Source organism: Sus scrofa, chromosome 1, assembly GCF_000003025.6.
Source record: "Sus scrofa isolate TJ Tabasco breed Duroc chromosome 1, Sscrofa11.1, whole genome shotgun sequence".
Classification (NCBI taxonomy): Eukaryota; Metazoa; Chordata; class Mammalia; order Artiodactyla; family Suidae; genus Sus; species Sus scrofa.
This window is the reverse complement of record NC_010443.5, coordinates 157,913,786-157,937,650: the sequence shown is the minus strand read 5'-3', so window position 1 is coordinate 157,937,650 and position 23,865 is coordinate 157,913,786. Positions and strand designations below refer to the sequence as shown.

Here is a 23,865-nt window from a genome sequence, read left to right as displayed (position 1 = left end):
AAAAATGACTTGTGCAACCAAATTCTGAGAAACGGGAGGAGCACATTGTGGGTGCTGAGTGCTGTGTGTGTCTGTGTGTTGCAGACATAGCTCTGGGCTTACCAAGCAGAACTTTAACCAACCTGAAGACAAGGTAAAAATGCAAACACTAAATTGTATTTTCTTTGCCATGATCCTTGTAGTTAGTGATGACTCCCCACTTATAACTTTAGTTGTAATTAAAGGCAAAGGGCAATGAGAGGTGCTATGGTTTGTGGGACGTTGGTGAGAGGCAGACTTAAAACAAGGCAGTGCGGTTCTCTTTTCAGTTAATCACACCCACTGAGTGAGCCTTTTTTTTTTTCTTTTTTTTTTTTTTCTTTTTTCTTTTTAGGGCTGCTCCTGTGGCACATGGAAATTCCCAGGCTAGGGGTCGAATTGGAGCTGCAGCCACTGGCCTACACCACAGCCATAGCAATGCGGGATCCAAGCCGCATCTGTGACCTATACCACAACTCACAGCAACTCTGGATCTTAATCCACTGATTGAGGCCAGGGATTGAATCCGCAACCTCATGGATCCTAGTCGGGTATGTTAACTGCTGAGCAACGAAGGAAACTCCCTAAGTGAGCTTTTTAATGTCACGGTTTGCAATATTGTAGAAAGCCATTTTCCTTCCTTTCTTTCCTTCTTTCTTTTGAAAGCCATTTCTATCTCTAATCTTTATTCTTAGGTTAAGGTCAGGAATTTAATGATGACTGAACTGAAGCTGAATGAGAAATTTGTTTGTAAGTGTGGTATGTGCTACCAACATTTAGCTCCTCTTTTTTTTTTTCTAGGCTGTGTCTGTATCTGGTAAATTAGAGGGAAAAAGGCAGAACAAGAACACTGGGTGTTCATTCTGAATTGGATGTTTTCTAACTGTATGGACTTGAGCAAGTCATGTGACCCCACTAAGCTCACTTTAATTTCCCCATTTGTAGAATTAATTTGGGGACCCAACAGTTTCCTTCTCAAATCTATGATTCTTCTTTGAGTTCAATCTGTAATCCAAGAAGGGAAGAGGAAGTATTGAGTAACTTCTCTATTTAGAGGTTTTATATTCATTATTACATTTAACACTCAAAACAAACTTGTCAGATATCTGCTACTCTCCCTATTTTATAAATGCAGTTTTGGAGAAATCCTCACATGTAGAGCAAAAGGCAGAGGTCATGTTAGAAATCACCCTTGCCTGATTTAAAAGCTCTTTGTCATAAGGACCCATGATTGACCATTTCAACTAATTGTCTCTTCAGCAAAGCAAATGATTTTTTTGATTGTAGGTTGACCATGTGAGTTATCAGGAGGCAGGATTCCCAAACAGTTGAGTGGGGGTCGGGGGGAAACAATGGGTCAAGTGTCTCACAAACTCTGAGAAACGGGTCCTAGTCTGAACATCTATTTCTATTTTTTGTGAATTTGAATCCTACCTGACCCCTATTTTTCTCACTCTCCACCTCCATTCCAAGTTATATGACAATGAGGCAACAGAAATACACTGGTATCTTAGAGGCTTTTACATCCATGTTTATGTGAAGAGAGCGGTGACTTTTTGAGCAAGTGGTAACATTTCTGGTCCCTATAAAATGTCAGCCGTACAGCCCAAGCAATGTATTTAAACTTGCTCTTCTCTGTGTAGGAATTCTTAAGGCTGTTTTATTGGAACCACACCCCTAGGCTGAGAAAAGTTGCTGATGGGCCTCTAGATATTGGCGAGACATTTTATAACTTAAATCCTTCAGAAGAAATAATTATGACTTTTCTATTTATATTTTCATCCAAGCCAAGCAACTACAAATTTTCCACTTCTTGTGCTCTCTGAGGAAACTTACCACAATGAGTCTCTTTCCCCTTTTAAAACATGCAGGATGAACAAGAATTTTTCCTAAGATGTTTTGACTTCCCTAAGACTGAGGTACACTGTTTGTGTCAATGGCAGCAGACAGGGGAGAATTTCACTCTAATTCCAATCTCTTAATCAAAGCTCTGTAAGATATCTGTGGCACAATATAAGATAACAGTCTTATACAGCCATCAAAAGTACAGACTTGCAGCCTCCTGCATCCCAAACCCTGACCAGGTGTGCTGAGCCACACCAGGAATAGGGTGAGGCAAGCAAAGCTCCTAAGCAAGCACAATTTAAGGAGGCATTTTTCTTGTGCTGTCTCTGTGCCTGTATGACTGAGCCCAAGTGCCTCCTTAAAGTGTGCTCAAAGGGTGGTTCATTCTCTTGTTATTCTATTCTATTCTAATTATTTGTTGCTGAAGTATAGTTGGTTTACGTATTTATTGGTTTATTTTTACTGATGTATATATAGTTGATTTACACCATGGGTGGCTCGTTCTTAAGGAGGTCATGGTCAGGGTCACATAAGCACAGGGTCAACACATTCGAGTGCTTCCTTAAATGTTGCCCCCTAGGGCCTTCCCAACCCCTAGCCCCAGACTAATCCCAAAAGGCCACAGACTCTAAGGTGGTTCTCCAAAAATAGACCCCCAACAGTGAGGAGAACTGCATAGAAGAGAGAAGATTCGACATTCCATGGGGACCTATTACCTAATTCTATCAAGCATCAGGTAGAAGCTGAAATGCTAAGCTTTCCCATTATCCTCGAACTTCATTCTTTCAGACAGTGCCTGAGCATGGGGGGCTTTATTGAATGCAGGAAGGAAAGCAGGGATGAAAGACTGTCCTTCCTGGAACACCCCTCTTACTGGGGCTTTGAGTTGGCTCTGTGGACAGGCTCAGAGCCGCTGAGCCCTGGCGTGGTTGGGAACAGCCATGTAAAGGCACTCAGCCAAGGTGAGCTCTGCTGGTCTCACAGCTCCTAGAACAGGGAGCTCTGTCTTTCTCAATAAATAGTTGAGGGTGGTTTCATAGAAGAAAGTGGGGTAATAATTCTGTAGTACTCCAACATGATTGGTTACATTCATATGTGTATATATATATATGTGTGTGTGTGTGTGTGTGTGTGTGTGTGTGTGTGTATACATATATGCACACACACACATATACTTTCTATATATATATGATACTCTCCATTACATTTGTTGATGGTACCACCAACCCACTGAGGGGAGGTGTGCACTTTGAGATATTTTCTTAGTGGTGAAAACAGTAGATGGTATGTCTTTACTCTCTCACTCAGTCAGTCCCTTTTGTGTTCTTCTGAAAGACTCAGTGAGGTCATGTCCATTGGGATCAATGTTGTAAGCTTGTCTTCTTGGTCATTACTCTAATGAAGTGGACTAACATAAGGTAACAATAACAACACTAGCAACAATATTCACTACCATAGTTGACCACCTATTTTATGCAGACAGAGTCCCAGGCACTGTACAAACATTATGTGATTTACTCTTCATACTAGTTCTATAAGGAAGCTATTATTTAACCACTTTTGCAGAGGAGAAAATAGAAACTCGGAAACTAGGAGAACTTAAGTAACTTGCCCAGGGAATGTGGAAGACTTGGAAATGCATTGGGCTCAAAAATCTGTGTTCTTTTGGTTTCCATAAAGTCACTCTTTGATGATCTATCATTCACAAATTTGGAAATAATTCTTACTCCAACTTGAAATAGACTGAAATAGTGGTGTCGTGACCTACATTTCTGGTTGTTGACATTTGCTTTTGTTTTCCAGACCTGAGCAAAGGAATGGGCTCACTCGGTGCAGCTAATGCAGAGTTCTGCCTCGACGTGTTTAAAGAGATAAGCTATGACCACACGATTGAGAATATCTTCTTTTCTCCCTTGGGTCTCCTGTCTGCCCTGGCTGTGGTTCTTTTTGGGGCCAGAGGCGAAAGTGCATCCCAGATGGAAAAGGTATGTCACAAACACACTTTCAGTGATGTCTAGAAGACGGTCAAGTGATAATTCCAAACACTGGCTTATTATGGAGATTTTATAGATGCCCAACTCTGTCAGCACAAGAGACTGTCCACCTTCACTTAAGGTTACCTATCAAGTTGATTCTTTCCCAAAGGGTGCAAAAGGTAAGACTTCCCACAGCTCTGTTCTAAGGGGCAAGCAATGTGTGGGCACAGCAGAGGCTGAACAGGGAGAGGCAGTCAATGCGGCCAACTTGGCCCCCGGGAAAGCTGGGATTCCCCACCTCCACCTCACCCCCACCCCTTATGTATCCTTAGGTCCTCAGGGCCTTCCTGCTGTGGGTTACAGAAAGAATAGTTTGCAAGGATTTACAGTCTATGCAATTACATTTCCAAGGAGATCACTAGTACTTTAACAACCAATAATTTTGGGTGACTGGAAAAACTATTTCTTAGTAGGCATCTTTCAACATGCCTTAATCACCTCTCTGCTTATTATAGAGGGAATGATTAACTAGTGGAACAAAGCTTCTCCGCAGTCAGGATTTATATTGGAACTGAATTTGGAAAGCTGGAGTCAAAAGTCTGAATTTAATAATACATTTAAACTCAAGAAAAATTAAATGTAAACACTCTCAAGGTCAATTCTGTTCTATTTCCGTGCATTGGGAGGATAGGTCCCAAGTGTCTTTCTCACCCATAATAGGTGCGCGATAAATATGTGTTTATGGAGAGGGAGAACTGGTTGAGAAGGAGGATGCTGTGGGAATCTTTACGAGTCATCTTGGGATGAGTATGTGTAGAGTCACTCCCCCTTTTCCCCTCCTTTCAAAGTGGGAGCCTGCTGGCTGTGGCTCCATCTACCCTTGTGCGTGCTTCAGGTTTTGCAACCAGAGGGATGATATGGTCACTGTGCTGAGGGCACAAGTCAGGCAGATGGAAAGTCTGGAGTGGGAATAATTCTTTGTCTTTTCTGAGTTAGAAGCAGACATTTCAATTTTTCTTTGCTGATTTCCCTATAAAATGGAGAAAAATTCCTCAAGTTTTCATCCTGTTAATTATTCTTTTACCACATTCAACGACTGAGAAAAATGCTCAGAATTCCAGGTTCAACCATCATACTTTCTTTTTTCTTTTTTATGTCTTTTTAGGGCCGCACACGTGGCATATGGAAGTTCCCAGGCTAGGAGTTGAGTTGGAGCTGCAGCTGCCAGCCTATACCACAGCAACTCAAGAGCCGTACCAGGGACCTACACTGCAGCTTGTGGCAACACCAGATCCTTAACCCACTGAACAAGGCCACGGACTGAATCTACGTCCTCCTGGATACTAGTCAGATTCATTTCCTCTGAGCCACAATGGGAACTCTCAGCATGCTTTCTTTTGATGATGATTGTGGTGGTGCTGATGATGATGATAATGATGGTGCTGCTGCTGATGGTGGTGAATGGGACAACCACTGAAGCAACATCAGGGGCACCATGCATGCAATGTCCCTGGATTATGGAACAATACTCCTATGATACAGGAGACTATCAGGGAATCTCAGAACTGAAAGAAGTCATAAAATTCCCACTTTCTACTCTATGCAATAATCTACATTGGGACCCAGCAGAGGCTGTTCAGAGCCCTCTGATAAGGCAGAACTTAATAGTGTCAAGTAGCTTTTTAACAAATCAATTAGTAGCAGTTTAACAAAATGTTTTAGAAAGTTCTTCCTAGCCTGGAGCTAAAAGCTGCCTGTCCATAACTATTGCTCCTTTATCATTTTCCTGTTTCTGGCAGACACACACAAATTATGTCCTCTTCTATTTTAAGAAAGTTATAATATCTGTCCCAAACCCACTGCCTCTTATCCCATTTTTGCTCTAGGGAGTCACACAAAACATGTGAAATGTACTCACCCTTTAAATATTTGAAGAGAGTTGCAGTATTTTATAGTTCACTCAAATCAATAGGACTCTAGCAAACATTAACTCTTAGAGAAGAAAATGCTACAAGCTACTGAAATCTCAAAGGATACTGTGTCAAATCAGATAATGTTTATGAAAATTATTTTAAAATAGTTACCTATTATATGAATTCAATCATTGTCCTTGTCTGTTCAGGAGTAACCAGTGCTATTAATTGTTGTAAATAAATTAAGATTCATTCCTTTATTTACACAACCAGTCATTCTTCATTCAAATGTTTATTAGGTTCCTACTATGTTTCATAACTGGAAAGGTAGGGATGAGCAAATTAAGTGACAGTACAAATAAACAAGCCTGAGTTGATTTTATAACTCTTTTCAACCTTCAGCTTGCATTTTATCACAAAGATTATAAAGATAAATAGAGTAAGTGCCTACACCTCATCCCTAACCCTTAGACTTCTACCTAAGGAATCATGAAAGATTTTGTTTTTCAAATTCATCTATCCTCTTTGATATAACATCTTTTTAAAAAGATGATGGGCAGGGGAAATTGGAGTTCCCTTTTGGCTCAGGAGGTTAAGGATCTGGTATTGTCACTGCAGAAGCTCAGGTTGCTGCTGTAGTGCTGGTTTGATCCTTGGCCTGGGAACTTCCACATGTCAAGGGCTCAGCCAAAAAAGAAAAAAAAAATGAGCAAAACGAGTAAACAGATAAGAGAAAAGTGGGGGTGAATCATAGAAAGTTCATAAAAATGGAAACTTAGTATTTGTAGCAAGGAAGTGATTTGCTCCGTTACTACCTGGTCTTTTGGAGTAGTATTTGCATAGCCTTTGAAAATGGTTCTTCATTTCTCATTGTAGGTGCTGCACTTGAATGAATTAACAAGAACCTCAAATTCTTCAAACACAAGGGTAGATATAATTCCTACTTTCCTTTTCGCTTCTCTTAAGGCAGTTTCTCTTTAGTCCTTGAGGACTAAAGGCTTAAGGCAATAAAACAGGGTTTTTATAATCCAGACATGTTTGAGCCTAGAATGTAGATACAGACAGTCGAACTCCTAGTTATGCTTTTTAAAATAATCATGTTGAGATTTTGAAATAAGACATGACAAAATGGGATCTGTCAAACATTTGAGGTAGAGAAAATTAGCCTTTAAGAAAGAGTAGAAGGGAGATTATTTTCCAAGAGTTCTCATGATGGAACTCCCAAATCTACTCAGAAAGTAGAAGTGCTTCAAACAGTGCCTAGACTGGCGTGAGTACTCAACAGATATAAATATATCATTCTTTGAAAACGTCACTAAAGACAGCTTATCTTTGAGTTTTAGTGGTGTGTTTTCCCTTATTGCTAATTTCTAGGGAAAATTTGTAATGTATGCCTTCTGTAGCTTTTTAGATGTGACTTTCTCACTATTATCTATGGTGGGGACCAAATTTTATTGCCCAGAATCCTTATTTATTACAAAATATAGTGACACATTTTTCCTGATACAAACTCTATTAATATGAATATGTCACTATTGACAGGTATGCTCTGGGCCATCTTGTGGAGGAGACAGGGCAAGTTTTGACCAGGGTGTGGACCTTACTGAGGTGCCCCTCACACCTGTGAGTGATCTTGGTACATAGTTGTCAGACCACTCAGTTTGGTGAAAGGCAAAGATTTCGATATGTTCTAATAGCAGAAGTAGTCTTTGATGCTATTTTTTTTTCTGAAATAATATGTCCTAATGAAAACCAAGAGCTTTTTTTTAACCTCAGTTGATACTTAAGTATGTGATAGCATGGCCCTTGTTTTCAAGTATTTTCTAACTCCACCTTTATTTAGTGTGAAGAAGATACAGGGGTCCATTCACACATTCAAGCACTCCTCTCTGAAATCACCAAGACCAGCCACAGTCAAATCCACATGGCAAGTGGAATGTATGCAGAAGAAACCCGTCCATTCCTTCCAGTGAGTTAAAATTTCTTATTTAACATAAGTAAAAGTCTTTACTTTCTGCTTTCATTTAATTTACTCTAGCATAGCCTGCTCTATCAAAATGGTAGAAAATTAGAAAAGATATTATATATCTTTAATCTACACTGGGACCCAGTGTGTGTGTGTGTGTGTGTGTGTGTGTGTGTGTGTGTGTGTGTGTGTGTACATACATATATTTTTGGATAGATAGATGCTATATATGGAATATAAATTAATTTTATATATGCATTTTATTTCATATAGAAAAATATAAAAGCAGAGTTCCCACCATGGTGGAGTGGGTTAAGAATCCTACTGCAGGGAGTTCCCTTCATGGCGCAGTGGTTAACGAATCCGACTAGGAACCATGAGGTTGCAGGTTCGGTCCCTGCCCTTGCTCAGTGGGTTAAGGATCTGGCGTTGCCGTGAGCTGTGGTGTAGGTTGCAGACGCGGCTCGGATCCCGCGTTGCTGTGGCTCTGGCGTAGGCCGGTGGCTACAGCTCCGATTGGACCCCTAGCCTGGGAACCTCCATATGCCGCGAGAGCGGCCCAAGAAATAGCAAAAAGACAAAAAAAAAAAAAAAAAAAAAAAAAAAAAGAATCCTACTGCAGTCACTTGGGTCGCTGGGGAAGTGCGGGTTTGATCTCCTACCTGACTCAGTGGGTTAAAGCATCATCATTGCTGTAGGTGGCAGCTGTGGCTCGGATTTAATCCCTGGACTGGGAACTTTCATATGCCACATGTGTGGCCATAAAAATAAAAAAAAAAAAAAAACAGAAAAAAGAAAACTATAAAAGGGTTTAGGATTTTAATTTTCAGATGCCAGTTTGTAGCATGTTCAATTACATTTCAGAGGGTGGCCCAGCAGAAGCATAAAGAACATAAATTTAAGTAGTTTATGATTAAAAGCCACACTGACAAAGTTTTTATATCAATAATAAAAAGGAATTAATATTTTGGACCCCAAGTTGAGGACTCTAATTATGCTAAGGTGCAGTATCCTAATTATACAGTTATGGGTATAAGGTACAACCTCAGAGGCTGAAAAGAAAGAGAAATGTCCCTTTCATAACATCTTGAAATAACATCTTGCAGTAATTTGTTCATTTTACTTAATTTTATCTTTGAAAACATGACAAATGTATATATCTTTACTAATTAGGCCTAGGTCTGCATAATGGTATTTTACACAGATCTGCCTCTATGTATAATTCCTACCACATATGGTTTAAATGTATTAAAGTCACAATTTATTTGCTATGTCTCTTCTTTTTCTATGCTCATTTTATAGAAATACTTAGACTGTATTGAACAACTATATAAACTAAAACCTGAAAATGTGGATTTCAAAAATAATTTAGAAGAAGCCAGAACACAGATTAATGCATGGATTGAAAATAAAACAAAAGGTAAGAGGTGAAAGTCGTCTTTTTCTCCATTGTCTCCTTTTTCTTTTAGCCATATTTACATTCAGTGAAAGGCTCAGATCTTAAAACGTGAACCCAGACAGTTGTGACAAATGAATATCAGGGCACAGAGGCTTTCTGTTACCCTGAGAGGTTCCTCCACACCTGTTCTTAAGCAACCACTGATTTGATTCTATCATCAGAGGTCAGTTTTACCGATCTTAAAATCCCAAACAGATGGAACATTATGGTGTATACTATTTTGTGCCCTATTTTTTTTTCACTCAGTATCTTATTTTGGGGATGGTTCATGTATTTGGATATATCAGTGGTCATTCATTTTTATGGCTGAGAAATATTCCACCGTATGAACATACCAGTTTGTTTATCCATTCTTTTCTTGATGGACATCTAGTTTTGAGCTATTATGAATAAGGTTGCTATGAACATTTTTGTTAAAGGTTTTTTTGCATACACATCTCAATTTCTCTTGGATAAATACTTAGTGTTAATGCTAGGTCTAAGGCTAGATAGATGTTTAGCTTTTTAAGAAACTGCCAAATAAATTTCCAAAGTGGCTGAACCATTTTACATTCTTACTAACATTGTATGAAAATTCCAATAACTTCAAATCCTCTCAAAGTTTTGATGTTGTAAAATTTTTCATGTAACTTTTTTAGTAGGTCTGTAGTAGTATTTCATTGTGGTCTTAATTTGCATTTCTCTGATGACTAAAAACATTGAGCACCTCTTTATATGTCTCTTGGCCTTTAATATATCTTTCTTTATGAAGTCTCTGTTCAAGTTATTTCCCCATTTTTTGGCCCCACCTGTGGCATATGGAACTTCCCTGGCTGGGATCAAACTGAGTCACAGCAGTGACAATGATGGATCCTTAATTGATAGGCCATGAGAGAACTCTTACTTCATTTTTTAACTGTTTTTTTTTTTTTTTTTACTTTTTATTATTGAGTTGCAGGAATTTTTTACATATTCCAGATGCAAATATTTTATTAGATACCCATGTTACTAATATTTTCTCCTAGTCTGTGTCTTGTGTATTTATTTTCTTTACTGTATTTTGTATGAGCAGAAGTTTCTAATTTTAATGAAATTCTATTTATCAGTGGTTTGTGCTTTCTGTATATCCTCTAAGAAAGTTTTGCTTACTCACATCACAAAGATATTCTCTTCTGTTTTTCTTCAGTAGATTTATTGCTATAGTGTATATATTTAGGTTTACAATCCACTTCAAAGTGACTTTTATGTAGGATATGAAATAAGGGGGAAGGTTCTTTTTTTCATATGGATAACTGGTTGTTCTAGTATTAGGTATTGAAGAGCTAAAGACTTTTTTCACTTCATAAAGTGAAAGCTCATTACATCATCTTATCAATTTTGTTCTTGAGAAGTACAGAGGCACAAAAGGTAGAAAGTCTTTCTTCTGCAACTTTCTGAGTTATCTTTTCTGCTTAATTGCAGTAGAAAATCATTGCCAAATAACAGTAGTGATCTGCAAACCCACTGAATCAGATACTCATTGTTTTCAGCATAGGATGGTACCATGAGGAATGTCAGAGGAAAGTCAAACCTTAACAGTTAATGTGTTGGTATCTGCAAACCAACTCTTAAGCGGGTAACAATGTTATATAAATTAATCAGGCTGGTTAACTTTCCCCACCATGAAGTAGGCAGATAGGTTATATATTTACTTTGTTTTCCTCTGCATTACACATTCTTTATTTAGTAAAGAATTATGAGTACTTTAAACATTTGCTCAGAAGTGTTTTTGGCTTATCTGAAGATACCTAGAGGCCATTACTTATATAAATTCAAAGATGGGTCAAAATCAAAAGCAAAATCAATGAAACCAATTCACATTCCATGACCAGTCAGGTATGACCTTACTATGCATCTCTTCCCAAAGGTGAAATCAAGGACCTCTTGTTACCCAACAGCCTCACATCCTCTGATCAGTTGGTGCTGGTAAATGCCATCTCCTTCAAAGGGACCTGGAAGTATGCATTTCGCAAAGACCAAACCACAGCAATGCCTTTCAGGTTGGATGAGGTAATATCATGACTTAATTTGCTTTTTTTTTTTCTTAAAGTAAATCCTCAAAAATTTTGCTTTAAAATATGTTAAATTATTCATAGCCTTAGGTAGGTAAATTCATTTCCAAGTGACTATTTTAGTTACATGCTTGAAAAAGTCCAGATTTAGGTTTACAAGACATTTTTGTTGTTGTTGTTATTCAACATTTCTTTTAAATTCTTCATAGTCTTTTTAACCTATTTTGTTATGTTTAGCACTACAGTTATAAAATTGAAAAACTGGTGCAACACAGAGATCTAAAGCAGGTTAGGGCTTTGGGCTAAGCTTAAGCCATCATTGAGCAATTCATTTATTGAAAACTGGAAATTAAGTCAGGTGGTAGGGAATAACTCCGGCAGATGCTTCTGCAAGGAACATGTAAGTCATTTGTAGGGGGTGGGGGTAGTCTTGAGAGGCAAAGCAAAGCTGGTGAGCAAGATTCATAATCAAAATAAAATTTTCCAAGTATGCTGTCCTTCAACTATTCTCAACCCTTGCACCTTCTTTTCTTAGTGTCCCCAAAGTGTCCTACATACCAGGCCGCAACCAAAATAATACATGTTATTGAAAAAGAAAGAATGGATCTGTATACTATAACCAAGTCCCTAAACCATCAACTGTATTTGCTCTATCAAATGTATTATCAAAAAAAATGCTTGCAATCATTGGTCAATTTAAAATTTATAATAGTCAACTGTAAAAATACAGAGGGTTTATTTTTTGTGAATAAGTATATACAGAATACTTACTACATGAATACTTTTTCATGGACAAGAAATAGTGAATGTCTTTAAGGGGAAAAATAATTCTCTAGCCCAACACAATAGTCACATCTGGAATTATCTGGTATTATCTTTCCAAAGAATACTGCCATCAGACATTGAGCTCATAAAACATAGAGTGAAATAATGTATTTTGTTGTTGTTGTTGTCTTTTTGCCCTTTCTAGGGCCGCTTCCCATGGCATATGGAGGTTCCCAGGCTAGGGGTCTAATCAAAGCTGTGGCCCCAGCCTACACCAGAGCCACAGCAACGCCAGATCCGAGCTGCATCTACGACCTACACCGCAGGTCACGGCAACGCCGGATCCTTAACCCACTGAGCAAGGCCGGCATTCAAACCTGCAACCTCATGGTTCCTAGTTGGATTCATTAACCACTGTGCCACGACAGGAATTCCGAAATAATGTATTTGTTACAGCAGTGGTTTTGTAAAAATGCAAATTCTAAGACCACATTTCTGGAGATTCTGATTTACAAGAAATGCTTGAATATTTATATTTTTAAGTAACCTCTGTAGATTCTTATAACAATCAGCATAGTTGGGGGACAGCAGTTTAAGGAAAATAGATTCATAGAGAGATACTTTAAAGGGGTATATGTACCCCAAAGCAAGTAGACTTTCTAGAGGAAACAGTTAATAATTAAGAATCTTTATTTTCACAATAAAATCTGATCCATTTTGTTTACTTACACAATTCATAAATGCATCTTTATCCAGTTTGAACTACCTTTTCAAAGAGAAAAACATAAAATATGGTTATGGGCATAAATACATTTCCTTAAAATATCCTTATTATGTGGAATTCACCTAGCACTTTGTTTCATTCTTAGCTATTTTACAGCTATTTTGTAATCTGCAACACAATGCTGCAGATTAGTCCAAATTTGTCATATTTTACTTGAGCTGGAGAGATTTTAAATTATGTTCTTCAAAGGATTTATTTGACTTTTAAAAAATGGTTTTCCTGATAAGATCTTATGATGCATATTCCTCAGCTCTTTGAAGTGAATTAACTGCTTCTGGGCATCAAAAATGTACAGTCCAATAAAAATAATATGTTGAAAGAGGTAAACACTTTGAATTAAAGCTACTTATTTTAGGCCACCTTTGCCACTTTAAGCCATTACAGCAATGATCAGTAATTGATATTTCTGTGGAAAGATAGCTAGATTTTGTTTTGGTCACTCATTGTGGGCAACTTTGGGGGATGAAATATAAATTCCCCAGGTATTAAGGGGAAACAGAAAGGAATTGGTTTTGTTGTCTCACTGTTTTTACTTTTGTAGTCCCAGAGCAAACTTGTTCAGATGATGCGGCTGCAGGGTCACTTTCAACTGGGCTCCGTGAAGGAGCCTCGGGTGAAGGTCCTTGAGATGCCTGACACAGAAGATCACCTGAGTATGGTCATTGTCCTACCTGGAGAGGACATTGGCCTGGGACAGGTAAACCCCTGAGCCTTTGTGTCCACAGCCAAAAGGAAAAACTCTGTGCTTGAGAATTACATATGCAGGAAGCTTGGGGATTTAAAATAACTGCTTCCACTACTATTTAATGCAGGGCTAGGTTCACTTAAAAAAAAAAAACAACAACAACAAAAAAAAAAACAGAACCCACAAATAAAGCACCCATGTGCCAGGACATGTTGCTTCTACTTGTTTTAATTTTAGGCTTTCAAAGCTTCCCCTTGCAGTTTTTACAGCTTGCCATTGTTATTTCACATGTACTTTTAATATATTATACATTGACACCTCTTTTGGACCTGCTGCCAATCAACTACATCTCCTTTCTGCCAACACCCAAAACCAGACATGCAAAGGCAATGCTCAGCCTTTTCCTTCTGCTTGTTTCTCTGGTGCTTTCCTCCAAGTCCCATGTGGATGTTCTGTTCCACACTGTGACTGTGTGTTCTTCCTCTCAGCATTCATAGGTGTCTAACTCCTCAGTAGCTTTCTTTAAATCCCTATCTTTCCTCCTTTTCTTCTGCTTTTTATGCTTCTCCCAGTTCTGTGTCATCTCAGCTTTTTCTCTGTAGATAAAGACTTCTCACCCTTCCCTTCCTCCTTTCCTCATCCTCACCAGCTGTGAAGTAAGCCACTGTGGATGGTGAATTAGGGCAGTCACCTCTGGTTTCTTAAATGAGGATGAGCTGAAGGTGGTGTGTGATGAATTGACACTGCATACAAAGTAGTTTTGGTTTTTTTTTTTTTCTTGCTTGAGATTGCATTATCTGGTGTTTAGTCTACTTATGGCCCAATAGATTCCATCCACAACATAGTCCAAATGTGCCATGGACAATGTCGAGTCCTTTACCTGCTGAGCCACAATGGGAACTCCAAAATGTTCATATTTTGCTTCTTGCTTTCTTTCCCATAGGTTACCAGAGAAATCACTTATGAGAAACTAAAGAACTGGATAGACCCAACCAACATGAAAGACACAGCTGTGGTTCTGCACCTGCCCCAGCTCAGACTCGATGGGTACCATGATGACTTGACTTCCATTCTGGCAGCCTTGGGAATGACAGAAGTCTTTGATCCCTCAAGGGCTAACTTGTCTGGCATAACTGCAGGAGGAGGCCTCAAGGTCTCCAAGATAATCCATAAGGCCACCCTAGAGGTTACTGAGAGTGACTCAGAGTTCACACTTACCAACCAAACAAACCAAGTGGAAAATCATGAAATCTTCAAGGTGGACCATCCTTTTCTCTTCTTTATCCTGCACAAGGAAACTAAGATCATTCTCTTCTGTGGAAGAGTCTTCAACCCTTAAGGAAGGGACTGAATTTACCCTCAACTTTCTGATTCTTCAAATTAGCTAGATTTTATGTGCTTATAGAAAATACTCAATATAGGTAAAACTGAAAGAGATACACCCTACTTCCTAGCAATGTTTTTCTTTCAAATATCTCAGGTAGAATATCATTCTATCCCTTCTTGGTTTACTTTACTTTGGTGAAATAAATTATGCCATGCTATTAGTTGCACGTACTAAAAAAAATATGACCGATACCATTTCTTTTTTTCTTCTTTTAAAAAATAACAGCTTTTTTGAGATATAATTCAGATACTATAAAGTTCACCACTTATTTCTATTTAATTATTTTAATTGAAGTTAGCTGATGTACAATATTATATTAGTTTTAGGGGTACAGTATAGAAATTCAATATTTTTCTATATTATACAGCGTATTATAAGATATATGTATGTTATCATAAGATATTGGCTATATTCTCTGTTCTATATGTTATATCCTTGTATCTTAATTGCACCTAGTAGTTTGTACTTCTTTTTTTTTTTTTTGGTCTTTTTGTCTTTTCTAGGGCTGCACCAGCAGCATATGGAGGTTCCCAGGCTAGGGATCTAATCAGAGCTGTAGCCCCTGGCCTACACCACAGCCACAGCAACTCGGGATCCGAGCCACATCTGTGACCTACACCACAGCTCACTGCAACGCTGGATCCTTAACCCACTGAGCAAGGCCAGGGATCGAACCTTAAACCTCCTGGTTCCTAGTTGGATTCATTAACCACTGAGCCATGATGGAAACTTCCAGTAGTTTGTACTGCTTAATCACCTTACCTCACCTTGTTCCTCTGTTTCCTCCCTTCTCTACTGGTAACCACTAATTTGTTCTTTGTATCTGTGAGTTTGTTGCTGTTTTATTACTGATACCACTGATACCACCATAGGTAGACTTCAACTCACTCAGAACCTCGTTTATAGGTAGCTAACACTCAAATGTTTTTTTTTTTTAAAGAAAAAATATTACTGCATGTGATGAGATTACCAAGTTATTTCTTCAAAACTTGTTTACCTCACCTGCAGCCAGGAACCCACACAAATGACCTAATTTAATTCTCACCAAAACTCTTAGAGGCATAAATTACTGTTTTCTTCATTTTAAAGATAGGAAGCTGAGACTTAGGCTTAGCAATTTAACATGCAAGAAAAAGTGACAGACTGGATTTTCAAACCTGGAAAGTTTGATACCACACCCCTGCTCATGATAACCATCAAGACCACGTCCCTGAAGTCATTTGGTTGGTAAACTGTGTAAGATGAATAATTCCAATGACACCTGTTCATTGTAATAAGACTGTTTCTCAATCTTCACTAACTCACAACTTAGATTTTAATAGCTTTAGAGGTTGGACATAGCAATTACATTTTGACAGAATTGAACAAAAATTTGTAATGTATAACTACCAAGGAAAGAGTGGTAATAGTGTACTATTAAACATTTACTGGTTGCCTGGAGTATTTTGCATTGAGTAACTTTGCACACCCTGTGCTCTACAAGTGACTTGGCAAATCCTAATAACGCATTCTCAGAATTTGTTGTAAATAACTTCTATTGTCTAAGCGGATGTGAGTTACCATATTTTCCAAACATAGTACTGCAAGAAGCAGCCAAAGAGTTATAAGAAGATAATTAATGCTGGCCAAGCCACGGAAATGAAAAAAAAGAGTGGGGGCAAGAACAAATTATATGATATGTTGAAACATTTCAACTTTTTTTTTTTCATTTTAACATTGGGCTTTTTAAAAAATCTTTTATACTCATTCCCTGGTCAGTTATGCATGAAAAAATATTGAAAAAGAAAGAAAAATGTAATTGGGGGAAGTGGGACTCATATGGTTTTTGTGAGCTATTTTCTATAAAAGTAAAATTCTAAGAGTCAAATCCTTAGTTCAAACAGAATGACAGAGGCTGAGTACTAAACCATTGCATCTCTAATGTAAGCAAAACAAACAAGTACCCCTCTCCAAGGCTTTTTTTTTTTTTTTTTTTTCTCCCAAGGATGTGTTTCTGGCAGGTGTGGCAGCCAGCTCTGCTGATTGGTTATGGAATGCCAGTCTTGCTCTTCCCAACAAGTAGAATCATGAAGCTTAATTGGCCATGATTTTTTTATGTAGTGCCTTTGACTTTACTCATGGAAAAAAGTGTTATTAATAAAAAGAAGATATAGTTAATAATTTTAGTATTTCTTTCAGAAATGGATTTACTAAGTGCATGGATTTGTCCCCTAATGAATCCATCGATTATACTTTCTGAATTATACAGTGGGTTATGTCTCAGTTACCTGACTAGGTGCCCTGCTCCATTAGCATTTTTTTTCTCTTCTAAAATTCAAACCATTTTGACTTTTTCTTCCCTAGTCTTGCATCTCAAGACTTGGACAGCGTGGGTTGTAATTTCAGCAAAGATTTTATGATTAAGGTTAAGCTCTAACACATTATAATGGAAAGAAAAATGTCTTATTCTCACATGTTTGGCATTGTTTAGTATCATTAATAATTAAGTTATATTGCAGTTTGAGGGTGTGATTCTGTAAAGGACTTAGTGGTATTTTAGTAGACCCAGAAAATTTTCTCTTTCCAAAGTAGAAGGTGAAAGAAAAATGGCTAAGAGAATGAAAATGGAAGAGTAGAGTTCCCCTTGTGGCTCAGAAGTTTAAGGAACCCATGTGTGTTCAGCCCCTGGTCTCGCTCAGTGGGTTAAAGATTCAGCTTTGCCTCAAGCCACAGTGTGGGTCACAGATATGGCTCAATCTGGTGTTGCTGTGGCTGCAGCTCCGATTTAATCCCTGGCCCAAGAACTTCCATATGCCACAGGTACAGCTGTAAAAAGAAAAAAAAAAAAAAAAAGAAAGAAAGAAAGAAAAGAAAATAAGATGAAAGAGTATAAAATGGCAGAAAAATGGTATTAGATGAAGAGTATAGAAATGTGTGGCTGTGAGGGGTGCAGTTTGGAGGGAGAAGGCAGAGGGATTTGAGGAATAAAATAATGAGCTCACTATATATAGTTTTATGTCTTTGATTAATATATTTTGCTTTAAAAAGCATAATATTTATTTGATAGAAAATATGCAATGCATTCAAAATTAGATTGCAATTTCTATTTCCTAAAAAAAAGTATTGGTAGATAACTATGTTATATACAGGACATGCCAAGAGTCACACAAGCTAACCAGCACCCATGAATACACCAAATTTCTTAATGTTCAAAGACTGAAATTGTACATAGAGGTCTGTGAATTCCACATGCCTAATAAAGACAAGTCAAAATAAAAGAGAAGAAAAATGTCCATCCACTGAGAGAGAGAAAGTGAGAGGAAAAATGAATGAATTTGTGTTAAGAGAAAAGAATACACTTTAAAAAATAAACCATTAAATAACAATAAAAAAATTTTGGAAATCTAAGTATCATTAGAATTACTTTTTTCTTTTTATGGCCAAACTCATAGCATATAGAAGTTCCTGGGCCAGGGATTGAACCCAAGCTTCAGCTGCAGCAATGCTTGACCCTTCAACCCACTGTGCTGGGCTAAGGATTGAACTTGCATCTCTACAGTGACCTGAGCTGCTGCAGTTGGATTTTTAACCCACTGTACCACGGCCAGAATTCCTAGAATTACTTTTAACAAACACTGAGTTTTGAAGATAATTTTTTTTAAACTAACAATGGTTTCTGGTAGATAGCATGGATTAAAACAAAATGCCTTTACTTCAAATACTTGATAAAATATTTCATTTCTATTCATCAAAATTTACATCTTTACATTCCTCCTCCCCCCCTTTTTGGTCTCCTTAGGGCCACACTTGCAGCATATGGAAGTTCCCAGGCTAGGGGTTGAATCTGAGCTGCAGCTGCTGGCCTACACCACAGCAACACCAGATCCTTAACCCACTGAGCAAGGCCAGGGATCAAACCCACATCCTCATGGATACTAGTCAGGTTCATAACCTCTGAGCCACAAAAGGAACTCCAACATGCTTCCCCTTGTATATAGCTTACTTGCTCCCTTAATGTACAGCTATACTTGGATCTATACATTAACTGATGAGAGTATGAATGAGGTTAGTCAATAGGTCAGTCAGGTGGTTGGCACATCCATAGGGAACATGGTACCTGGAGATTTCCCTGCATTCAGCAGAGCAACAAAGAACTCCCTTGCACAAGAATACTTCAGCTCCCTCACACAGCTGCCATTCCAGGGCAGAAAGCCTGAGGGCTGTTCTATGTGCGACTCTGTTCTAGCAGATAGGTGCTGAATCATTGTGTCTCTGTTTTAAGAAAAAAATTTGGCATAAGATGAAAGATGTAATTTGAAATGAAATGTCTTATGAATTAATCTCCATGATCTTGACATTGAAAAACTGAGAACAAGAAATGAAGGGAGACAATCTGCCCAAATAATGAATAAATCATTATGTTGAACATTTAGAATAAGTTTCACCTGGCACTATCTTAGACTAAGACATTTTGATAGCCAAAGAATCAGGAATAAACTCCTATAATTAATTTTATGGGGGTAATTAAAATTTCAGAGCAGAAAATCACGTATTTCTATATGGAGGATATTATTGTCTGTGAAATAAAATTTAAATGTTTTCCTAAATTACTGTTTGGAAGCAAGTATCCTATTTAGAAGTTGTTTCTACAACAGAGTACCATAAAATTTATGGACTGTAACTTGTAAAACCTTATATTTTCCTTATTGAAACAGAACTTTCTAGAAAGGAACCATCCCTCCACCCCTGTGACCATTTGACAGAATTTTAAACCTTGACACACACACTCTATCATGCTGATAGGCAATTTTAATATAGGCATATCTCATTTTATTGTGTTTTGCTTTATTGTGCTTTTTGCAAATATTGTGGGTTATTTATTATTTATTTAACAAACTGGAGGTTTGTGGCAACCTTGTGTGAATAGAAAATGTTGTCCAGCAAACAAAGGATAATGCAACAATCAAGCCATCAGCCATGACCACAGCCCCTATGGTGAGCCCTGGTGGGAACTCAGGATGGAGACAAAGGGGCTACCTGCTGCCAAGCTCTCAACAGCTGCAGCCACCTGCAGTGGTACACCCCGAGGGGGACTCAAGATGGGAAAGAACAGGATGCTGGTCCTAGACAGCTAAGGTGCTTATCAAAGGAATGATTTCAATGAGCCCAGACTTTGCATCTTCCCATACACAGACAAGCACTAAATTCCTTAACTTCAGATATCTGGTTTCATTAATTGACAGAAATCTTTTGATGTTCCGACTACTTGGTCTTTATCACAAAAAATCCTATATATTCTGCCCTACCCCTAGCCCCTTGCCTCTTCAGAGCTGTCCTTCTGAGTAACCTGAGAGTCCTATCTCCTGGCCTTGAAGTCCTCTAAAATCTACCCAATAAAACCTAACTCTCAATTTTTAGGTTGTGCATTTTTTTTTTCAGTTGACAACATAAATTCTAAGAAAGGCAAATAACCTCATTGCTGATATGAAGAATATTTTAGTGATCTGGTTCAAAGATGAAACCAGCCACAAGATTCTCCTAAGTCAAAGCCTAACCCACAGCAAAGCCCCATCTCTCTTTGATTCTATGAAGGCTGAGGGAGGTGAGGAAGGTGCAGAAGGAAAACCTGAAGGTAGCAGAGGGTGGTTCATAAAGTCTAAGGAAAGAAGCCATCTCAGTAACAGAAAAGTGCAAGATGAAGCAGAAAGTGCTGATATAGATGTTGCAGCAAGTCATCCAGAAGATCCAGCTAAAATAATAAAGGGGGCTACACTTAGCAACAGATTTTCAATATATAGACGAAAAAACCTTAATTTCGAAGAGGGGGCCATCTAGGACTTTTATAGTTAGAAAGAAGTCAATGCATGGTTTTAAAATTTCAAAGGACAGACTGACTCTCTTGTTAGGGCCTAATGCAGTTGGGGGCATGAAGTTGAAGCGAATGCTCATTGATCTTTCTGAAAATCTTTGGGTCCTTAAGAATTATGCTAATCTACTCTGCCTATGCTCTATAAATGGAACCAAAAAAGCACATCTGTTTACAACATGCCTTGCTAAATATTTTAAGCCTACTGTTGAGATATTCTCAGAGAGAAAAATTCTTCTCAAAATATTACCGCTCACTGACAATGCACCTGGTCATCCAAGATCTCCAGTGGAGATGGACAATGAGATTAATGTTGTTTTCAGGCCTGCTAAACACAACATCCATTCTGCAGTACATGGATCAAGGAGTCATTTTGACTTTCAAGTCATTATTTAAGAAGCACATTTTGTAAGTTATTCCAGCCATAAATAGTAATTCCTCTGATGGATCTGGGCAAAGTCAACTGGAAACCTGCATAGGCTTCACCATTCCAGATGCGTTAAGAACATTCATGATTCATAGGAGGAGTTAAAAGTATCAACATTAACAGGAGTTTGAAAAAAGTTGATTGCAAACTTCATGGATGACTTAGGGATTCAAGACCTCAGCGGATAAAATAACTGAAGATGTGGTAGAAGTAGCAAGTGAACTAAAATTAGAAGTGGAGCCTGAAGATGTGACTGAACTTTTACAATCTCATGATAAAACATTAATGGATGAAGAGTTGCTTCTTGTGGATGAGCAAGGAATTGTTTCTTGAGGTAGAATCCACTCCTGGTGAAGATGCTGTGAAGATTGTTGAAATGACAACAAAGGATTTAGAATATTACATCAACTTAGTCGATAAAGCAATGGCAGGGTTGAGAGGATTGACTCCAATTTTGAAAGAAGTTCTGCAGTGGATAAATGTTATCAAACAGCATTGCATTATTTTGAGAACTTGTTCATGAAGGGAAGAGTCAATTGCAAACTTCATTGTTGTTTTATTTTATGAAATTGGCATAGATGGCCAAACCTTTAGCAACTACCACCTTGATCTGTCAGAGGCCATCAACATCAAGGCAAGACCCTCTGTCAGGAAAAAAATGACTAACTGAAGACTCAGATTATGGTTAGCATCTTTTTAGCAATAAAGTATTTTTTAGTTAAGATATGTACATTGTTTTTTTGGACATAATGCTATTTCACACTTAATAGATTACTGTATAATGTGAACATAACTCTTACATGCACTGGGAAACCCAAACATTTGTGTGACCAGTTTTATCATGACGTTTGATTTATTGTGGTGGTCTGGAACTAAACTCGAAATATGTCTGAAGTTTATGCCTGTAGAGATAATAAAATTACAAGAGTAGGCAACAAGAATAATAATGATTAAAACACAAGTAAATGGAATGGCATTTATTTGCTTCCAATTTTTATTAATAATTTTACCTGGGACATGACTGCTTGGGTCAGAGGCTGACACTGGCATTTCTAAATTGGTTAGGGCTGGAGTTTCTGTCATGGCTCAGTGGTTAATGAACCTGACTAGTATCCATGAGGACATGGGTTCCATCCCAGGCCTCACTCAGTGGTTAAGGATCTGGCATTGCCATGGGCTGTGGTTTAAGTTGAAGACTTGGCTCAGATTCTGTGTTGCTATGGCTGTGTTGTAGGCTGGTAGCTGTGGCTCCGATTGGACCCCTAGCCTGGAAACCGTATTCCATGGGTGCAGCCCAAAAAAGACAAAAAGACAAAAAATAAAATAAAATAAAATTCATTAGGGCTTTTGAACTATGAAGAAACGCAGTGCAAATAAAATAAGAAAGTGGGAATGCGGTAGATATCTTGGATTTATGCATCTCCTCTGAGGAATTGAGAACACCTCCTGCCCTGACCTCAGTCTTCATTTCACGCCTTGTGGCTCTTTCTCTGTGTCTGAGTCTCTGTCTCTTACCATTTTAAAGAAACAATGCTGGCATATGAATTTGATCTCCAAATTGACCAAGGAACCCTATTAAAGCTGTAATGATCTTTTTGTTATATTATCGCTCTATGTGAGTTAACAAAGTACAAGTTAAAGTGAAGAAAGATGTTTGAAACTGTATTAGTATCTCCTTTAGCATACAGATTTATGACATAATTCAGTTCATTTTTTCGAATAGCTTTTTTTTTTTTTGCAACAGGCTCTAATAGAATCTAAATAAGATCCATATACTCAGTCTTATTATATTATTATACATTGCTATAGTATATTACAAAGTTATTACTAAGTATGTGTAATATATGTATTATATTATTATTGCTACATATTTTACCAAGCTAGTAAGAAAACTGGATGGGACTACTTAAGTGTATAAACAAACAGAAGTGGTGGGGAAAACTCAGTGAAATTTTTTTCTTAAAGCATTTTTCCATCAAGCCTGTGCTTAGGCAGTTTATTCTCTTGTAATAACAATGATCACATCCAATTTAGTTGAAGCCATATCCTTTTTCAGTGTAAAAATTCATTTCATTATAATTTATATGTTATTTTTATAGAATACAGGGATTGGGATAGAAAAAAGAATTTTCAAGAACATGAATTGTTCATGTCCTAAATGTCCTATTTTAAATCATATCTTTCAAGTAAACACCTATCATCTAGCAGCACAAAGTGGGCAACCGGTGACCCACTGACATAGTATAGTCTCAGATAAGATTAGAGACGATAAGGAAAAATGAATGGCAACATCAAACAAAGACTGGATTTCACTTAATGGAGCGTTGTCATAGCCTCCAGGTAAGAATAGAGAAAACCGCTCTGGGTAGAATATCTTGTCAGGAACCTCACTCACATAGCTCTCTCCCACATACAGAATCGAAAGGGTATCACAAGGAATCTCACTTGTTTAAGCCAAAAGGTACACATACTTGCATTTTCATGTGTGAAAACAAAACAAAAAAATTCTTCCTACTGTGAAATTACTGTCTTTCTGTTTATTACAGCAATTCTATTGAATAAAAACTAAGTTTTCTCTATTTCATAGCTGGAAAATGCTAGATACAAAAATGTAGCCAGTTTAAAAGATTTTTTTAAATAGAATTCGGTGGAAAGAATAAATAGAGCGCTTGGACTACAAAAATGTCCTACTGAGGGAATTCTTCAGTGAACTTGAACCTGAGGGTTCTTCAGTTGCCAGATTGTTAGAAAACACCCATCTGTAG

At 37.8% G+C, this 23,865-nt stretch overlaps 1 protein-coding gene across 2 annotated transcripts; it reads left to right on the top strand.

Annotated features, from left to right (window-relative positions):
• Positions 1–15,012, top strand: LOC100153783 (ovalbumin). Of its 2 annotated transcripts, XM_021099510.1 has the most exons (8): positions 1–133; positions 3,667–3,848; positions 6,629–6,679; positions 7,596–7,721; positions 9,021–9,138; positions 11,063–11,205; positions 13,298–13,453; positions 14,385–15,012. In XM_021099510.1, exons 2-8 carry the CDS (start codon positions 3,681–3,683, stop codon positions 14,778–14,780), a joined length of 1,158 nt encoding a protein of 385 aa, XP_020955169.1. In that variant the 5' UTR covers positions 1–133; positions 3,667–3,680; the 3' UTR covers positions 14,781–15,012. The 2 variants fall into 2 exon arrangements, with proteins under 2 accessions (XP_020955169.1, XP_020955175.1); XM_021099516.1 differs by lacking the exon at positions 13,298–13,453 and having other exon boundaries at positions 15–133.